General features: G+C 55.4%; 7 protein-coding genes across 7 annotated transcripts; 4 read left to right on the top strand and 3 right to left on the bottom strand.

Annotated features, from left to right (window-relative positions):
- Positions 1-743: 743 nt before the first annotated feature.
- CCMA1212_005550 (Glycolipid 2-alpha-mannosyltransferase 1) lies at positions 744-1992 on the top strand (the record flags this gene model as incomplete). The annotated part of the gene is made up of 3 exons (XM_073702807.1): positions 744-1268; positions 1354-1458; positions 1519-1992. The coding sequence occupies 3 exons, from the start codon at positions 744-746 to the stop codon at positions 1990-1992; spliced, it is 1104 nt and encodes a 367-aa protein (XP_073558932.1).
- Positions 1993-3382: 1390 nt separating this feature from the next.
- CCMA1212_005549 (UDP-galactose transporter) lies at positions 3383-5041 on the top strand (the record flags this gene model as incomplete). The annotated part of the gene is made up of 5 exons (XM_073702806.1): positions 3383-3445; positions 3534-3866; positions 3950-4540; positions 4597-4701; positions 4760-5041. 5 exons carry the CDS (start codon positions 3383-3385, stop codon positions 5039-5041), a joined length of 1374 nt encoding a protein of 457 aa, XP_073559001.1.
- Positions 5042-5716: 675 nt separating this feature from the next.
- CCMA1212_005548 (uncharacterized protein) lies at positions 5717-7324 on the bottom strand (the record flags this gene model as incomplete). Its single annotated transcript, XM_073702805.1, has 3 exons — positions 5717-5743; positions 5817-7061; positions 7253-7324. The coding sequence occupies 3 exons, from the start codon at positions 7322-7324 to the stop codon at positions 5717-5719; spliced, it is 1344 nt and encodes a 447-aa protein (XP_073559000.1).
- Positions 7325-8022: 698 nt separating this feature from the next.
- CCMA1212_005547 (uncharacterized protein) lies at positions 8023-9062 on the bottom strand (the record flags this gene model as incomplete). The annotated part of the gene is made up of 3 exons (XM_073702804.1): positions 8023-8353; positions 8473-8947; positions 8990-9062. The coding sequence occupies 3 exons, from the start codon at positions 9060-9062 to the stop codon at positions 8023-8025; spliced, it is 879 nt and encodes a 292-aa protein (XP_073558980.1).
- A 1596-nt stretch (positions 9063-10658) lies between these two features.
- CCMA1212_005546 (Interferon-induced GTP-binding protein Mx1) lies at positions 10659-13635 on the top strand (the record flags this gene model as incomplete). The annotated part of the gene is made up of 3 exons (XM_073702803.1): positions 10659-10818; positions 10921-12112; positions 12171-13635. The coding sequence occupies 3 exons, from the start codon at positions 10659-10661 to the stop codon at positions 13633-13635; spliced, it is 2817 nt and encodes a 938-aa protein (XP_073558979.1).
- Positions 13636-14475: 840 nt separating this feature from the next.
- CCMA1212_005545 (UPF0303 protein) lies at positions 14476-15185 on the top strand (the record flags this gene model as incomplete). The annotated part of the gene is made up of 2 exons (XM_073702802.1): positions 14476-14633; positions 14700-15185. Exons 1-2 carry the CDS (start codon positions 14505-14507, stop codon positions 15183-15185), a joined length of 615 nt encoding a protein of 204 aa, XP_073558981.1. The 5' UTR covers positions 14476-14504.
- A 367-nt stretch (positions 15186-15552) lies between these two features.
- Positions 15553-17061, bottom strand: CCMA1212_005544 (uncharacterized protein; the record flags this gene model as incomplete). The annotated part of the gene is made up of 1 exon (XM_073702801.1): positions 15553-17061. One exon carries the CDS (start codon positions 17059-17061, stop codon positions 15553-15555), a length of 1509 nt encoding a protein of 502 aa, XP_073559012.1.
- Positions 17062-17070: the final 9 nt, after the last annotated feature.

Here is a 17070-nt window from a genome sequence, read left to right as displayed (position 1 = left end):
CTTCGCTATCAAGTGAATTGATTCTCAGGTTGCTGTACGGCATTTGAAGCATACCTTACTTTTGTGCTGCTCCCTTAGATGAAGAGTAGTACCTTACCTATGGTGAAGCTGACTGTCTCCAGTTCCTTCATAGTACCTCTTGCCGTATCTCATGCCCAAGTCCAATTTCGACCTCGCCGTCTCTTGCTATAGCCGCTGCTCGATCATGAGGACCATCAATCCCTCGCCAATCGATTACGACTCGATATTTCGCCAAGATCGTTGTCAGGTCCCCGATAGCGGCGGCCTGAGGCTCAGATTCTTCTCACTTTGATCGCTGTGCAAGGAGATTCGCCAGTCTTTTTTTGCCTGCCAGCTGCCAGCTGCCGGCCAGCCTCCTGCTGTTTCAGCAAACTCTTCACCGGCTTGTTATTCTGCCGCTTCTCCACCGCTCTCTTCTTCTTCTCTTCCCTTCCACTCTTCTCTTCATCTTTCTTCGCCTTTTCTTCAATCATTGTTTCAGCCTCGACTTCCAGCCTGTCGTTCACTTTCTCTTCACACGCTCCTTTTCGACTCCTCGGCTGACTTCTTGAATTTCTGTCACCTGGGTTTTCGTTTTTCTTTCTTCGTTCCCTGGATCTGGTTTATTCTTTGCATTCCTACGGTTCTGGAATCACCCTATTCACTTCTGTCCTCTCCTTCACCACAACAAATCCTGTGATAGGGCATATCACCAGTCGCCAACTTCGCCAACAAAGCCCAGCATGGCAAAAAAACGTAGTGCGACCGTCTCTCCGCCCGGTTGGACTCTGCCGTTTGCCATGGCTTGGATCTTTATGCTGATCCAATTGTCATCGTTCGTGCATGGCCTCGCCATCTCTTCTGCTACTAATCAACAACCCAGGGCAGCCTTCGTCTCCCTTGCCCACGAGCACGACCTGCCCGCAGTTTTGTCGTCCATCTCGCAGCTCGAAGAGACGTTCAACCACCGATACCGCTACCACTGGGTCTTCTTCAGTACCCAACCCCTGAGCGAAGAGTTCAGACAGCAAACCTCGAACGCGACCGGTGCCGTTTGCCTGTATGAAGTCATCTCCAGAGACAACCTGGTCTCTCCAAAGCAGCCGTTTGCCTTCAATGCGCTGTCGCTGGATTACCAGACTGGCGGTGGAGTCGTCTCCGAGCATGACCAGCCCTTCCTTGGTCAAATTTCTCGCTGGAACTCGGGGTCGTTTGCCCGCGAGGAGCGACTGAAAGATTATGACTGGATATGGAGGATTGAGCCTGGCGTAAGTTGACGCAGTCCTGTTATTTGCGTGCCCCTTCCCGTGGTTGTGACTTGTCTTCTTCATGCTCATGCACGGATGGAAGCAGGCACAATTCGCTGACGACATCACATTCGACGTCTTCCGCTTTATGCGAGACCACGAGAATACTGACGGGCAACAGGGCTTGAGCGACGGTGGTTACGGCGACGACGTGGGATCCCCTGCCGAAGCATTTGCGTCCTAGTTGGGCAACATGTGCAGTACAGGACAGGATGACATGCCGCCGACGTTCGACATTGGAGCTCTATCCTTCTTCCGAAGCCAGGGCCACCAGGATCTCGTCAATCACCTAGATGCAGCTGGCAACTTTTATAGCCAACCGCTGCGCGACATGGCAGTGCCCACGATCAGCGCCAGCATGTTTCTTCCCCAGAAGAGCGTGTGGAGTCATCGCAAGCGAGAAGTCCGACACTCGTACCGGCCGAGCCCTCCCGCGAACACGCAGAAGCCGAAGCTCAAGACGTTTGACACGAAGGTGGGATTCAATCTCCAGGCCAAGAACCGGGTGGTTGGACCGCAGCGTCGGGGTAGCATCCGGGAGCAAGAGAGGAACCCTGGCGAGAGCATGGCCGAGCGCTTCGCGCTTTGGAACCTAATGGCTCAAGACCTCAGCAGACAAGATGCTATCCCCGGCTTGCGGTCCGGGAACACGGTGATTGACGAGAGGAACTTTTCGATGAGCTGATTGAGACGACGGGATCCAAAACACCGTCGGTTTTCTTTCTCTTCTTGATCATGTCAGTCTTTCTTTTTGGGCGAATATGGCAGCCGCGATGATGCCTTTTGGGGTTTCTACAAGGAATGGCGTACAGGAACTTGGTCATAGGCACCACGACAGGGATTTGGAAGCCGGGGTCGAATCTATTTCCTTCATCTCACCTTTTTTCCCCTTTTCGCATGAAGCTGGGTGGTGGTCTGCATCTGGGTGACGAGAACTAGTGGCAAGGCCAAGACATACCATAACAGCAGATTATATATCCAGGAATTCAGTTGCGATCTGTGTGTTTCTATGGATCCTTCCTTCCTCCTCCTTTGTTTGCCTTGTCATCCCTGAGGTGTCTCGGGTTGACGAGCATGAAAGTCAACAAGGCAGGCCGGCTTCGTCTCTGTCTGATACGCTGGCAGAGTCGGCGATGGTCCAACGAGTGCTGCGTCAGACGTGTTCCATGCAGTGGAGGTTACTGCCACCCGACCGGCCGCTTGCTCATCTAGTGGTATCTGAACGCAGCACCAGGCCTGCCCCTGAGTTTTGGCATCGAAACTTTCGATATGACCCTCCCTGGAATTTGTTGGACCCGTTGCGAGCGCCTCGCCAGCCCAAAAACACGATCGCAACGATCCAATGATGTCAACCTCCTGTTTGCGTACATGTGTGCCAGGAAATAGAGGGGCACATCAAGATGCCCCCATAACAGGTTGGACCCGACCCCAAAGTGGCCCATCCATGGACGGCGTTCAGCACCCATGCCCGCTAAAAGCCCGCTATAACCCAGCGGCCAAACGGGGCCGAGTTCCAGCCCAGGTTGCCACCTAAAGATGTCTCGTACCCACCGACCCCTCGATGCGCATCTGCGGGGGTTGTAATTGAGAGCTGCAGCTTGACCTTGGGACTGGAGCAAGGGGCGAAAAAATGGAGCTTGAATCGGCGGGATCAATTGGCACATCTCATCTGTGCTGCTCCAAGGCTTGCCCTCTTGTCCTCTTTCTTCTCTTTTTTTTTTTATCCATTCTTCACTTCCGTTGTTGCATTGAGGCATCGGCTCGACAGTGGACGCAGAGAAGGTGGCATTGGTCCACTGTGTAAACTGCCGTGAGCCATTTGAGCTGCTTGAGCTGAGCTACCCGACCAGATCGAGATCAAGAGGGGTCTGGTCTGGTGTGTGTGTGTCGCGTGCTTGTCACCTCTGTGCTATCGATACCAGCTGCAGCAATCAATCTTCATTTTTCTCTCGACTTCTCTCTGCCTCCTCTCTTCTTCCTCGCCAACTTCCTCCACCACGAATTGGCCGCTGCTCTCTCTTGAGCTGCTTCATCTCTTCGCCAATCTTGTCGACGCACTTGTCCCTTTGCCCGCCATGGCGGTGCTCGACGGCCGAGGCTCGGCCATTGGAGCTGGCAAACCACTTTCGCTGATGCTGGTATGCAATGAATTGCCCTTGTTTCTCTGCGCTTCTCTTCTTCTCCTGCTTGTCGACACCATGATGCTAACAAACATCGCAATCGCAGCTCACGGTCCAAAACTCGGCCTTCATCCTCACCATGCACTTCTCCCGCGTCCCCTCCGGCGAGCACCGCTACTATGCCTCTACCGCTGTCTTTCTCCACGAGGTCATCAAGTTGGCCGTCTCCCTGACGTTAGCCCTGTACGAGGCGTCCAAGACGCTGGCACCTAGTACGCCCGCCACGGTGCTGTTCGAGCAGATCTATAACGCCATGTTTGCGGGCGACGGGTGGAAGCTGGTTGTGCCGGGCATATTGTACACACTGCAGAATATCTTGCAGTATGTAGCTATTGAGAATCTGGATGCTGTGCATTTTCAGGTTTTATACCAGCTGAAGGTGAGTTAGGGGGGGAAAAGCGTTCAAGGGCTGGTTCATTCATGTTGCTTCGTGTATGCTGATGCTGAATTCAATGGTGCAAGATTCTTACCACGGCGCTTTTCAGCGTCTACCTCCTGAGTCGTCCCCTCGGCTTCAAGCGCTGGCTATCGCTCATCGTCCTCACTCTGGGCGTCTCAATCGTCTCTCTTCCCGGTTCGACAGCAAATGTCACGAGAAGAGTCTCCGGCTCCGACTCGCTTCTGTTCCACGGCATGCCCGACCACTTCTTCCCTCGATCTCGGCATGAGCTCGGCCACCCAGTCCTTGAAGGAGCCCCGGCGCATCTGACACGCCGCTCTGCGACCTACGAGGGCATCGACAACGACCTTCAATTTGTCGAGCCCCCTATGAACTACTCCCTCGGCGTGACTGCAGTTCTCGTCGCCGCGGCCGTCTCTGGGCTTACGGGCGTGTACTTTGAGAAGCTCCTCAAGGAGAGCCCAACTCAGGCGAGCGTCTGGGTGCGAAACCTGCAGCTGAGCTTCTACTCGATGATCGCTGCGCTCGTCGGTGGCGTCATGTGGCAGGACGGAGCTGGAATTCGCGAGCATGGCTTCTTCGAGGGCTACAATGCGGTTGTATGGGCGACGATTGGGTTGCAGGCCGCTGGGGGCTTACTTGCCAGCTTAGTTGTGAGACCGTATATCGGCACGCCGTCCCCGTCCTGCATCACTGACTTTGCGCCCAGATTCGGGATGCCGACAACATCATCAAGAACTTTGCGACGAGCATCAGCATCATACTCAGCTTTCTCGTCAGCGTGTGGGTGTTCGAGTTTGAAGTCACTCTTACGGTACGTTACTGCTTTCCGAAACTGTTGGATTCCAAGTTGTGCTAACCATGACCAACAGTTCCTTTTGGGCACGCTGCTGGTGCTGCTCTCGACTTACATGTACAGCGTCTTCGAAGAGGCGTCGGTTCGACATCGCCCGCCCGCCATCCGCGTCGCGACCTTTGAGAAGCCCGCCATCGAACAGCTGACGCCGCTGGGCACCCCTCGCCTGGGCCCCTCGAAGCACTTCAAATCCATTGACCCATTTGATGCCAAGGGCCTGGGATCGTCATCGAGCCGGCCCTCCAGTCCCATGTTTGCCCGGCCCGCGAGCCGCCTCTCCGCGCAAAAGGAGCTGTAGTATCGGCAGTGGTAGAATTTTCTCGGCGTCTCTTTCTATTCGGGAACACGTGGAAGCCTTGTTTATCAGGCTACAAGCATACATACCTTTCTAGGTTTCTTTTTTGGGGGGTGTATGAGTGAACATGAAACGGCATACGGACATGGTGCATATAGAAGGGGTCGTTTAGGCTTCACAGGGTATCTGGAAGGGTTTTAGAAGAGCCGGGGTAAAGGAAGGCTTGGATTGCATATATACCCAACCCCTTGGGTGGGAGTGGGTGAGGAGGTGCTTGGAGACAAAAAATCGATCGTTGGTCACGCATTTACAAGCCGCTGAGAGTCAAGACGCATCTCGGCTCATGTTACCTATTTTCCACGGATTACACATGCCTAATCCCGTCTCAACAGCTTCTAGAAGCATTTGTGACGATTTATGGATGAGAACACACTTCTCCTTCGACGCCAGACGATCAGGCAAGAATCAGAATGTGTGACATTGTATAGTCTGGGGAATCAATCATATGTTTTTTTCTAATTTCGGGGTTTCATTATGTCGAGAAGCGAAGTCTCCATCGCCCATCCTTCCATCCCTCGTTCTTTTTTTTTTTTTCCACTAGAGAAACGATAATTTGCATGCTACTCTCATGTTGCTCTGTCACACGCTAATTGTCGAAATGATGCCCGAAAGCGCACTTTACATGATGACCTCGTTGGCGACGTCCTAGACATATATGATTAGTATAGTACCTTCATGTGAAGACAGCGGGGGCGGTATAGTGGGTGACAAGACATACCCGCTTCAACTCCTTATACGGCAGGCAAACGCAGTTCTGCACGCGGACCTCGTCGCCCACGCCGCAGTCCTTGCCGAGAATGGAGATGCTCTGCACCTTGACGCCGTTCTTGATGATGCTGGTCGAGTGGCTGCCAGCAGGCGTGGGGGAGCCCTCCACGCGAGCCCAGGCACCGACGCGGCTGCCCCAGCCGATGATGGAGTAGAGCACGCAGGCGTCGTGCTTGATCTCCGAGTCCTCGAGCACGATGCTCTCCTTGACACGGGCTCCGGCTCCGACGACGACGCGGGGTCCGATGCTGACGTTGGGGCCCAGCTTGGCCGTGGGGTGGACGTCGGCGGTCGGGTGGATGAAGACGGGGGGCACGATGTTGGCGCTGGCGGGGGCGAGCTCCTCGCTGCCGCTCTGCCAGGCCTTTTGCAGGTACAGGGCGTTGGCGGGGACGGCGGAGCCGGCCGTCTTGATCTGGCGCCAGAAGTCCTTGGTCTCGTAGACGAAGAACTGCTTGCTGTCGGCCATGTCGCCCAAGATGTCCTGCTCCAGGCGGATCACCTCCTTCTTGTCCTCGTCGTCATCGTCGTCGGCTACGGCGCGCGGCATCGTGAAGTTGTCCAGGTTGTCCGAGGACGGGTACGAGACGAGGCGGGCGGGGCGGTCGGTGCGGCGCTTGATGGCGGAGCGGATGGAGGGGAAGATGGCGTCGGTGGAAAAGAGGTAGACGCCGCAGTTGATCAGGTTGCTGATGTGCGACTCGGGCTTCTCGACGTAGTGCAGCACGCGGCGCGTGTGCGCATCGGAGACAATGCAGCCAAAGTTGGAGGCGGCGTCGTCACTGACGCGCGTGCCAAGGATGACTGCCTCGGCGTCCTTCTCCATGAAGAGCTTGAGCATCTCCTCGAGCGGGAACGAGCAGCAGACGTCGGCGTTGAGCACGAAGAGGCGCTCAGGGCGGCCCTTGAGAATGGCGTCGCGGAAGTGGTACAGGCCGCCTGCGGTGCCCAGGGCCTCGTACTCGCGCAGGTATCGCAGGTTAATGCCGGGGAACTCCCTGGCCGAGTCCTTGATGAAGTCGCGGAAGACGGACTCATCGTAGTAGCCGATGATGTAGACTTCCTGGATCTGCTTGACGCGCGCAACGGCGGCCAGACAGTGCCAGATGATGGGGTGGCCGGCGACGTCAAAGAGCGGCTTGGGGAGGTCGAGAGACAGCGGACGGAATCGGGTGCCGCGAGAGGGACCGCCAACCTAGACGTGGGAAAGGGACAGTGTTAGCCGTATGTGTTCTGTATCCGGCGAGGTAGGGTTGTACAGCGGCGTATTTCGTTGAAGCTAGCTGTCTGCAGCCATTGAGGCGGAAGAGATGAAGCTTCGCGGCCAAGAGCAGAGAGAGGGATTCCATTCCAGAAGAGAGGGAAAGGGAGTATATCTGTATTTACCAGAATGACAGCCTTGGTGGCAGCGCCAACTGGAGTGGCAGATCGATGCGGCAGAGGAACGTGGAGAGACATTGTTGAGAGCTGCGGAGGAGGAGGACAAGAGACGGGAGTTGAGAGAGGGGGAGGGGCTGAGGTGGCTGATATCGGATTGGCGATCTTGCGAGCTTCGACGGAAGAGGCAGAAACAAGGAGCAGAGCGGGAAAGAAACAGCGCGAACAAGAAGATCAAGTGGAATGCAATATCAAATCAAGAGAGAATCTCGCCAGCAAATTGGCGGGAGCAAGGCGGTGGAGCGGCTGCTGCACGACTGACTTTCTCGAGGTCACGATTTGCTGGTATGACAGGGGGGGAGGTTGGAGGCGGCGGCCCCGCGCTATGCAATTATGCGAGTGCGGAACAGGGTCCAACGATGGGCCGCACAGATTGCCCCGCGACAAAGAGAAAGCCGCACGTGGTGGCTGTTCCTGGAGCTAAGAAGAATTTGGACTCGGAGGGATTGAAGCTGAAGTTGTCGATATTCACACAACTCGTCGTAAGATATGAGGCACAATAGGGTAGTTGGGACAAGGTCATATGTTGCTCTCTTTTTTCCAACGCCGTCTTTGTCGTCGTAGTAGTGGATGATGAAATACAATAGCAAGAAAAAGAATTCATACGTCATGTATCAGCATTACCCTGTCCCCCCATCCAAAGCCTCTCTTTGTCATCTCTCCTTTTCAGTAGCTGCGGCAGCCTTTGCCGGCTGTCCTCCGTTGAGCTGTCTAGTCGATTACTCGGTGTCCCGCTTGCGCCAGTTGTTGGATCCCATGGCCCTTGCCGCCGGTGGTCCGCCCTCAGGCCGTGTGTTGTTTGACCTCCAGCCGCGTCCCTGGCCGCCGTTGCGATCTGACGTGGCGTTGGGGCGGTTGAACTGCCTGTCCCTGTCCGTCCGCTTTGCAAGCGACACCTTGAGCAAGCCTCCGTCGTACTGGGCGCCGTCCAGCGCCTGCATGGCGGCCTCGGCCTCCTCCTTGGTCTCAAAATCGACGAAGCAGTAGTAGTATGTTCCGGCAGGGCTGCGGGCACTCTCAGGAGGCGTGATGCGCTTGCCAATGTGCGACCTAAGCCTTAACATCAGAAAAACACATTCTCGCGCATAGACTCATGAGATAAGAAAGGGCTATAACAAGAAGGGAGATGCGAGGTAGAGAGAGTTAGAAAATGAGCGAGTGGGACGTACGGGTTGAATCCAGTGAAAATGTCCATCACCTCCTGCGTGTTCTGCTCCGGGTCTCCCATCTTGGCCAGTCCTCCCACATACAGCCTCTTTCCCTGAGACTCATCAACGACCTCGTCGGAGCGGGTGAAGCCTCGGGGCCTCTGGTCCCTGGCCTCGCCGCCCTGGAACTGCTGGCCGTCGTCGCCAGACTGAGCCCTCCAGTCGTTGGACCGCTGGAAGCCCTGGCGGCCGTCTCCGGTGCGCTTCTTCCTAGGCTCGCATGGACCGACCTTGAGCTCGCGGCCGCGGAGGCTCGCCCTCAGCTCGTTGAGAGCCCGGTCAGCCGTGGCCTTTTGAGAAAAGTCCACGAAGCAGTAGCCGGGGTTGCGGCCGCTGACGGCGTCAACTGAGATCTGGATGTTCTCAATGTCGTCGAAACCATTGGAGATGAGAAACTCCTCAATGTCCTCCGACCTGAGCTCGTAGTGGAGATTGCCTGTCTTGACCGGTCAGCTAGAGAGACGGGAGGGTTGAGAACAGGTTGCCGCGCCTAAGTAGATGCGTCGGCCATCGGCCAGGGCATCGTTTCGCCCGTCTCCTGCAAAGTCCATGGTGTGTGTGTATGTTGTGAGCCTTGGGGAGCAAGCAGTCTCGAGTTGAGTCTGTTCGTTTCTCGGGTGAGAGAATGAACAGAGAGGGAATATTGGCTATCAGACTGCTATGAGGCTTGTAAAGTCTACGGGCTGGGTCGAGCTAAGGAGCAGATGGCTGAGGACTAAAATTTATTTCCCTTGAACAAATTTTCCCTTTTTTTCTGCTTTTTCTTTTTTTTCCCCCTAATAAGCGATGGTGCAGGTACCCGAGTACTTGTGAACAGCCTTGCTCACTGCGACTCTGGCGACAACAGTTACAGTCAATAGGATCCGATTGATTGAAGAGAAATGTGCGCAATCATGGTTAAACAATAATGACGATCATGCCATCAAGCTGGAAGGCTTGGCACATTGTTTGCAAAACTCAAGCATCATAGCAGGCAGTCGATCTTCTCATCGACCACAGGATGTCTTGTCTTGTGGTAAACAGGGTCCAAGTACAGGTACATGTACCTGGTGCGCCGTGTGGCAGCCACCACTGATGCTGCAGGTTCCACAATGTCCAGCAACACAGGCCGCTTTGCAGTACCCGAACAACAGACGCTGGGAAGGATAGTCAAATCCGAGAAACATTCTATACCGTTCTCTTTTGACATGTGAAGTATACTGAAGCGTAAATCGAAGGCCTCGCCGACTTCCAAGCTCAGCGGTTACCAACTTGGAAGGTTGACCAAGTCCAGGGTACCGAAACCATGCAATTCAAGGCTGTCACGTGGCCCGGGACCTGAAGCCAAGTCTCTTGTGCCTGACCGGAGCTCGAGCCCAGCCACCCCTTTTCCGTGTTAGCGCACTCGGAACTGATCCAAGCTAAAAAGCGCCATGGAGAAGCTCTGGTGATGCTTGGGACCTTAGCAGACGGCATTCACTTCTGTTAAGACGGCAAAGCCTCAGAGCTCACAGCTCTTCTAGCTCTGGCGTCAGCCACGCCGTTTCTCAGCTGCGTTTTCCATTCAAGCGGATTGCTTGCTCTGTGTTGCCGTCTCCTGATTGCAACGCAAACTGCTGGCTTACCGTTGAGTCAGGCATCAACTCGCTTATCGAGCGTTCACCTCCAAGTCGCTTGATACCGACCGGCCCCTGCAGTTTGTATGGGGCAGCAAAACACCACCACCAGTTGGCTGGGTGAATATCAGTGGCCAGTACCAGCGTTTTGCTGCACTCAACTCGCCTTGTAGGCAGAAGGCAATTCACCCAGGCGTCGCCTTGGCCAACTCACCTTCACTTCACCTTCGTCACTTTCATCAGCCTAACACTCCTGCTTCTAGGTTTCTTCTCTACTCTTCTTCTCTACTCTTGCCTACTGTACTCCTTGCCTACCTAATTTACTCTTCTCCTTCCTTTTCTTCCTCTCATTCTCCCTCTATTCGATACGACTTTGTTACCCAAATTCACCTGCATCACCCTCTTCCTCCTTCTTCAAAGCCATTCACTCGTCAGCGCTCTGCAGCACCGTCGCCAGAGCATACCCTTCTCTCACAAGACATCCGCATTCCGTTCATGCCCCGAAATCGACGACCCCTCGAGGATTAGACGTCCTGCGAGGATCCAACCGCCATGCCGCATCTGGCCACCCGCCGTGCAAGGCACAACGGCACAGTGGTGAAGCCTGACCCAGAAGCAATCCCGCCCCCAGACAACGCCAGCGACTATGGGACGCTTGGCGACGAGCCCCCGGGTTCAGCGCGGAATGGTCGTGGAGATCGATCCAACGCTCGTAAGTCTCACGCGCATGAACCCGCACCTAGAGCTGGAGGAGACGGACTTAACAAGATACGCCATCATCGAATTACGATATGCTAACTGATGCAACTCATAGCTGCGCCTAGCGAGCGCACCGTGGAGTCCGATCCCGTCTTCAGAGAAATCAGGGCGAAGACCAACCCAGCCGGTACGAGTGTGCCGGCTGCGGGAAGCCCCAAGAACATGGACGAGAGCTTCTTCCACACTTCCTTTCAGGACATCGGCAAGAAGCTCAAAGCCTGCAACGATACCCTCGGAGAGCTCCAGCAGCTTGGCGTGTCTCACGACGTGCAGCTGCCCGAGCTTGTCCTTGTTGGCGATCAGTCGGCAGGCAAATCGAGTCTCATGTCAGGCCTGGCCAACCTGGATCTGCCACGGAGCGAGGGCGCCTGCACCCGATGCCCTCTGCACATTCGTGTCTCCCGCAACGCTGAATGGTCGTGTCGTGTTTGGCTGCGCAAGGAGTACGTGTACGAGCCTCCTCCTCGCCCCATACACGAATCAGACGTCACGGCTCACGACCCCTTCTTTCCCTGGAAAAAGCGACCCAGTACCTTGGTGCTCGAGTTCAAGACGATGCACGACAAGTCCGAGATTGAAGAAGTTCTGCGTTGGGCCCAGATTGCCATCTTGAATGATGATAAACATCACGGCCTTTTCGTCCCAGGACGAGGCTCCATTGCCTCGAATGTTCCCATCGATAAGGCAGCAGAGGAGCCGCAGGCAAAATTCTCACCCAACATTGTGGCTCTGGAAATCAAGGGACCCGACCTGCCCGACCTGTCATTCTACGATATGCCTGGCATTTTCCAGAATCCCGCCGATGCCAACGATGAGTACTTGGTCAATGTGGTCCGCAACCTCTCGAGCGCCTACATCCAGCACCCCTCTGCCATTATCATTTGCGCCATGCCCATGAACAGCGATGCAGAAAACTCGGCGACTTTCGGCCTCACTCGAAAGCTGAAAGCCAAGGACCGAACCATAGGCGTGCTGACCAAGGCTGATCTCTTGCCAGACGGCGGAAACCACGCTCAGTGGCTTGAGATCATGAAGGGACAAGCCCACTCGACGGGCCTGGGATACTTCATCACATCCCGTCCCCAGGGCAAAGATCTGGAAGAACTAAAGAAGTGGGAGGAGAGGATGTTTGAGGACGAGTCGGTCGATAAATGGCCTGAAGCCTTTCACGAATTTGTCCACCGCTGTGGCGTGGAGAGACTCAAGGCCTTTCTGTCGGAGCGACTGGGCGAAGAATTCGCAAAGAGGTCAGTCTCCGTTGTTCCCAGATAAACCCACGGTCACAACTAACGCTCATATTCCTAGCCTTCCGAACATCAAACACAAGGTCAAATTGAATCTCGACAAGGTCAATAGGCAGCTTGCCAACCTTCCCGAACTCCCGCACAATGTGGAGTTGGAGATACAGACGTGCCTCAACAGCTTCGCGGATAGTGCCCGGATCAAGATTGACGAATTTGCGGCTCGTATCAACAGCTTGCCCGCCAACTTCCGAGACTGTCTCTTGGAGATCAAGCCCAAGTTTGTTCTCAAGGATCGAAGCGATATTCCGGTCATTGCACTGAGCGATGACGAGTCCGATGCGGCGTCCGTCGCAACAACGAGCGCTCCCACCCCTTCCAAACGACGACAGCCGGCAGCACAGGCCACGCCGTCTAAGCGATCTAGGACGGAGTATTCAGGCGCCGGGCCATCCAATACGGTCAAGCCAGAGGACGTCGGCAGCAGCATCAACGGCAATGGCAACAGTTTCGGCCCTCAGCAGCCTCTGCCTCCCGCCCATAGGCAGGGGCTCGCTGAGCCTTTTGGGGAATTTTGGGAGGTTGGCCGAGGGTTTCGCACTCTACGCCAAGTGAGAGAGGAAATAAGGGCCAAGATGAAAGCTGGCATGCCCAGTATCATCCCTCCAGACGTCTATAACGACTTGGCCATGGAGGCCATCAGGCCGTGGAAAGGGCCTACCAGCGTGTATTTACGAGAGGTGATTCGTCAGCTGTCAGCGGAGCTCGACTCAGCCCTGAACGAGTCGTTTGAGAACTTGAAGAAGCGATATATTTATCCCGAGGCCAAACGACACCTTAAGAGCTGTCTGGACAAGCACTGGAGCACGACGCAAAAGGCACTCGAAGAGCTCTACAGCGACGAGGCGGAGAGAGTCATGACGTATAACACAGAAGCATTCGACCAGTGTCTCAAGAGTGAGCGAGCGGTGCTTGCTCGATTCCGCCACTACATGAGAATGGTGGCAGCTGGCTTCAAGCAAAAGCCTCTCGCGCCGTGGGAAGCGATGACGGAAGAGATGCAGATGCAGGAGGTCAAGCGACGGGAGTCGGAGCAAGCCCGGCTCAATCCGGACGAATTCGAACGGGAGGTCGAGGTTGTCGCGTACGTTAGAGGGTACTATAAGCTCGCCGCCTTACGATACTCGGATGCTGTGACTCAGCGCATCGTCTGCCGCATGATCCCCGCCATTCGAAGAGAGCTGCGCAACTATCTAGACGACAAGCTGGGCGTGCGCGGGCCGGATGCTATGAGAGTCTATGAGAAGCTGATGGACGAGGACGCGGCAACGGCGAGCAAGCGCGCGATGCTTAAGCTGGAGCAGGCCAAGTTTATTCAGGCGCTGCAGAGCATCGAGGACCTCGAGTCAGGGAAGCTGTCGGACACGGCCAGCATTGTTGAGAGCAATGGCTTCCAGGCGGAACCGGCCTTGAGACGGCGCGAATCGGACGTAACAATGGAAAACGACATTCGCTACGATGAAGCATAGAATGCAACGTCGTGATCTGCCTCTATTCTTGGTTGCAGACTTGCACTTGTACCTTTGATTTGGTTTGATGCTTCTCCAGATCTTTGTCCGGCTGCTGTCGCTCTGGAAGGGGACATGAACATTTGCTTCTATACGGCTTTTGATGTTTTCATTTTGACGTCGGATCAATCGGAGGACCACGAAAATTTGTATGCGTTCGCGTTTTGAGGGCCATGTTTTCGTCTTTTCGTTTTCTGGCCCCCTTCCCTCTCCCTCTTGGGGATTTCCCCTCTGTCTTATACGCCCATGTATTTGGACAAGCGATAGGAGGGACTTTGCCCGTGTTTTGCAGGAAGAAGATGATTAGCTTACCTATGTCAAGAGATAGACGTGCTTCGATGAGGAAATCGAGATAGATGGCAAAGTATGCATTGATCCAGTCCTAGGGAGGCGAATATCTGCCGCCGTGTCTCTATAGCAACATTGAAGTTTACCTTGCGATGATGCAACTCATCCGTGATTTTAAGCTTCTCCACAGTACCCAGAAACCCACGGCTCTAACGTCGTCTCCAATTTTATGGCCGCCCTATCAACAGCTGCGGCTTGTCCGATCCACCAGCAAATCCAGACAAAAGCCGAAGACTGGCAAGAATGTCCGTTTCCTTTTTGTTCCAAGGGCTGAGGTGACGATGGCTCCAGTCGGGCCGATCGGGTCTAGTGCCGAAGCATTTAAAGTTGCAGTTGACGTCGATGCTTGGCCTTGATGCTTCTCCTTTTTCACGACATGCTAACTATTCTCAATAACTTGAATCTCACTCGACGATCCTGATTCCGCCTCACTCACAGTTTGTTTCTTTAAAGACTCGCTCAAAAAGAAGAAACACTTCAAGATGGCTCGAAAGGTTTGGCAGCGATCATTCCCTGCCGGCCTCGGCCTTGAAAAGGCACTCAGCGCAGCCCGAGACTCTGCCCCTGCGACTCCCATCCAGAGCCCCCCTGGCGGCAGCACACCAGAGGAGGTGAGTCTTTTCATCAAATGATATCCGATACAACTGGCGTTGGCACTGACACTGTGAAAAAAATAGCTTCAAGCTCTGGTAGACGCAGACGTCGGCGCCGAGGGCTTCACCCTCTCCTCCTTCACGGCCGAAGACGCCGTCGAGCTCGGCAACCTCCTCTACGCGCGCCTCCTGCCCTATGCCCGCCAGGGCCGCGCGACGCTCATCTCCATCAGCAACGGCGCGGGCTCCCAGACGCTCTACCAGGTGGCCACGGGCGCGGGGGTGACGCCCGACAACGAGAGCTGGGTGCGCCGGAAGCGCGCGGCGGTGCTCCGCTTCGGCGTCAGCTCGTGGTACCTGGGGCAAAAGTACGCGGGCAACGAGGCGGCGTTTGCGGCCAAGTTTGGGCTGGGGCCGAGCGAGGCCGGGGAGTATGCGATTCATGGCGGGGCGGTGCCGATTCGGGTGCAGGGCGTGGCGGGGGTGGTGGGCGTGGTTGTTGTGAGTGGGTTGAAGCAGTTTGAGGACCATGGGGTGATTGCTGAGGTGATTCGGGAGAATTGGGAGTAATCCAATGGATGGGATGTTGAGGTGTGTTTTACCAGGGACGAATGCGGTGGTGGAGGATGAGCACAGAATGACAGAATAGGGGGGATGAACTACAAAAGCTTGTCTTTAGTAAAAGCATGAGTAAGGTGAAATATATCCTCGACGTGTGAGATTCAGACAAAAAGACTAGACGCATTAGTACAGAGTTAAGTGATACAAAGCCAGAGATATCCATGACCACCCAATGAACAGACCCAGCCAATCTCATGACACTCAAACCAATAACCAAATTCAACACTTCCTTCCATTCCGAACCGCTCAGATATACCATTTCGATAACACCCGCACTCAACACCATACAAAGCCATACACATTACATTCAACCCCCTCACAGCCTCCTCCTAACCATCGGCACCCTCCCCCTTCGCAGCGTCGGGCGGCCGGTTCCCGTGGCGGCACCAGCCGGCGGCGCAACTCCCGTCGCAAACGTTCCGTTCGACCACAAGCCAGGACTGACCGTCACGACAACAGTGTTGAATGCCGTGGCCGTCTTTGTAAAGATGCCCGTCGTCAAGCATGGGACTTCTCCTGATGGCTTCAGCTGGAAAGTCTCGTGCGCGGAGTCGCATGGCTCGTCGCTGCCCTCCTTCCTGCAAATGGTCTCGCCCGTGAAGATGTTGATGATGGTGATCTCGACGTTGACGTTTCCATCCGTGGTCATAGTTTGCGTGAGCGTCGTGAAGCGGTCAGTGACTGGCAAGCCGGTTCCGAGCTGTGGCGCAGTGGTGATGGCTGGTTGAGCGGGCAAGGAGGTTGTGATGGTAGGGTTTGGCTCATTAGGCACAAAATCCACCGTCTGGACACTGGGGTTCGGCGAACTCCTTATGGATGCGGAGGAGCTTGACTGGGGAAGACTCTCGGCAAAGGTGACCGTGTCGACAGTGGGGTTTGCCAAATTGTCCCCTGAAGTCGTCGTCGCCGCCGCCGCCACCGCCGTCGTGGTAGGGCCTTGTGTTGCCAAGTTCTCCACGAATGTAACCGTCTTGGCGCCTGGCTTTGATGGATTGCTTGCGAGCGTCACCGTTGTGGTGCTGGGGCTCACCGGGTTCTTCTCAACAGCCACCGTCTCGCTGGTGGAGTCTGCAGGTTTGTCGGCCGAGGTCGCGGTGGCAGTAGTTGGGCTTGCTGGGCTCTCGACGAAAGTCACCGTTTCGGGGCCGGGCGGCGTCTGCACAGAGGTCGCAGTCTCGATGCTTGGCTTTGACTCAATGCTCTGAGATGCCTTTGGTTGGGTACCAATGGTGACAGTGACAGTATGGGCGCCGGTTCCCCGGTCGTTGTCCGAGGAGGATGGCTTCGGTGCGGTTGGCAAAGGTGTCGACGAGACTGCATCTTCAGAACTGACGGTTACAGTCACAACTGACGAAGCCTCGACAGATTTGGGCTCATCTGGATTGACTGTCACAGTCACGGTCTTGGGCGACTCAGACCCGTCTCCAAGCTGGCCGTCTCCCGGCTGTACCGTCTTCGTAACTGTCTTGAGAAGTTCCGTATTTGTTGAAGGCCCTGAACTGAAAGCAGCATTGAAAGCAGTCTCTAACTTGGCTGGAGCCTCGGGATGACCTGTGGCCCCGTGGGTGATAGCGCTGGGCGACCCAGGAGCAACAGTGTGAGTGACGAAGACGGTGGTTGCCTGCTGAACGACTGTGTGGCTGACGGTGACGGTTTCCTTGGGACCCGTGACAGTGACAGTGACTGTCGTGTCCTGGGGGTTCAAGCCACTGGGCACGCACGGGCAGCATTGAACCGTCTCATTGTTTTGGACCGTCGCTCGGATGCCGAAACGGGCTTCAGTCAGGGGGAGAGCCACCAAGGCCCAAGGAAGTATGCTGAGCATGATGTGAGC

Source organism: Trichoderma ghanense, assembly GCF_004382785.1.
Source record: "Trichoderma ghanense strain CCMA-1212 chromosome Unknown scaffold_5, whole genome shotgun sequence".
In the NCBI taxonomy this organism is placed as follows: Eukaryota; Fungi; Ascomycota; class Sordariomycetes; order Hypocreales; family Hypocreaceae; genus Trichoderma; species Trichoderma ghanense.
The sequence above is the reverse complement of the archived record's forward strand: the minus strand, read 5'-3'. Positions and strand labels throughout refer to the sequence as shown.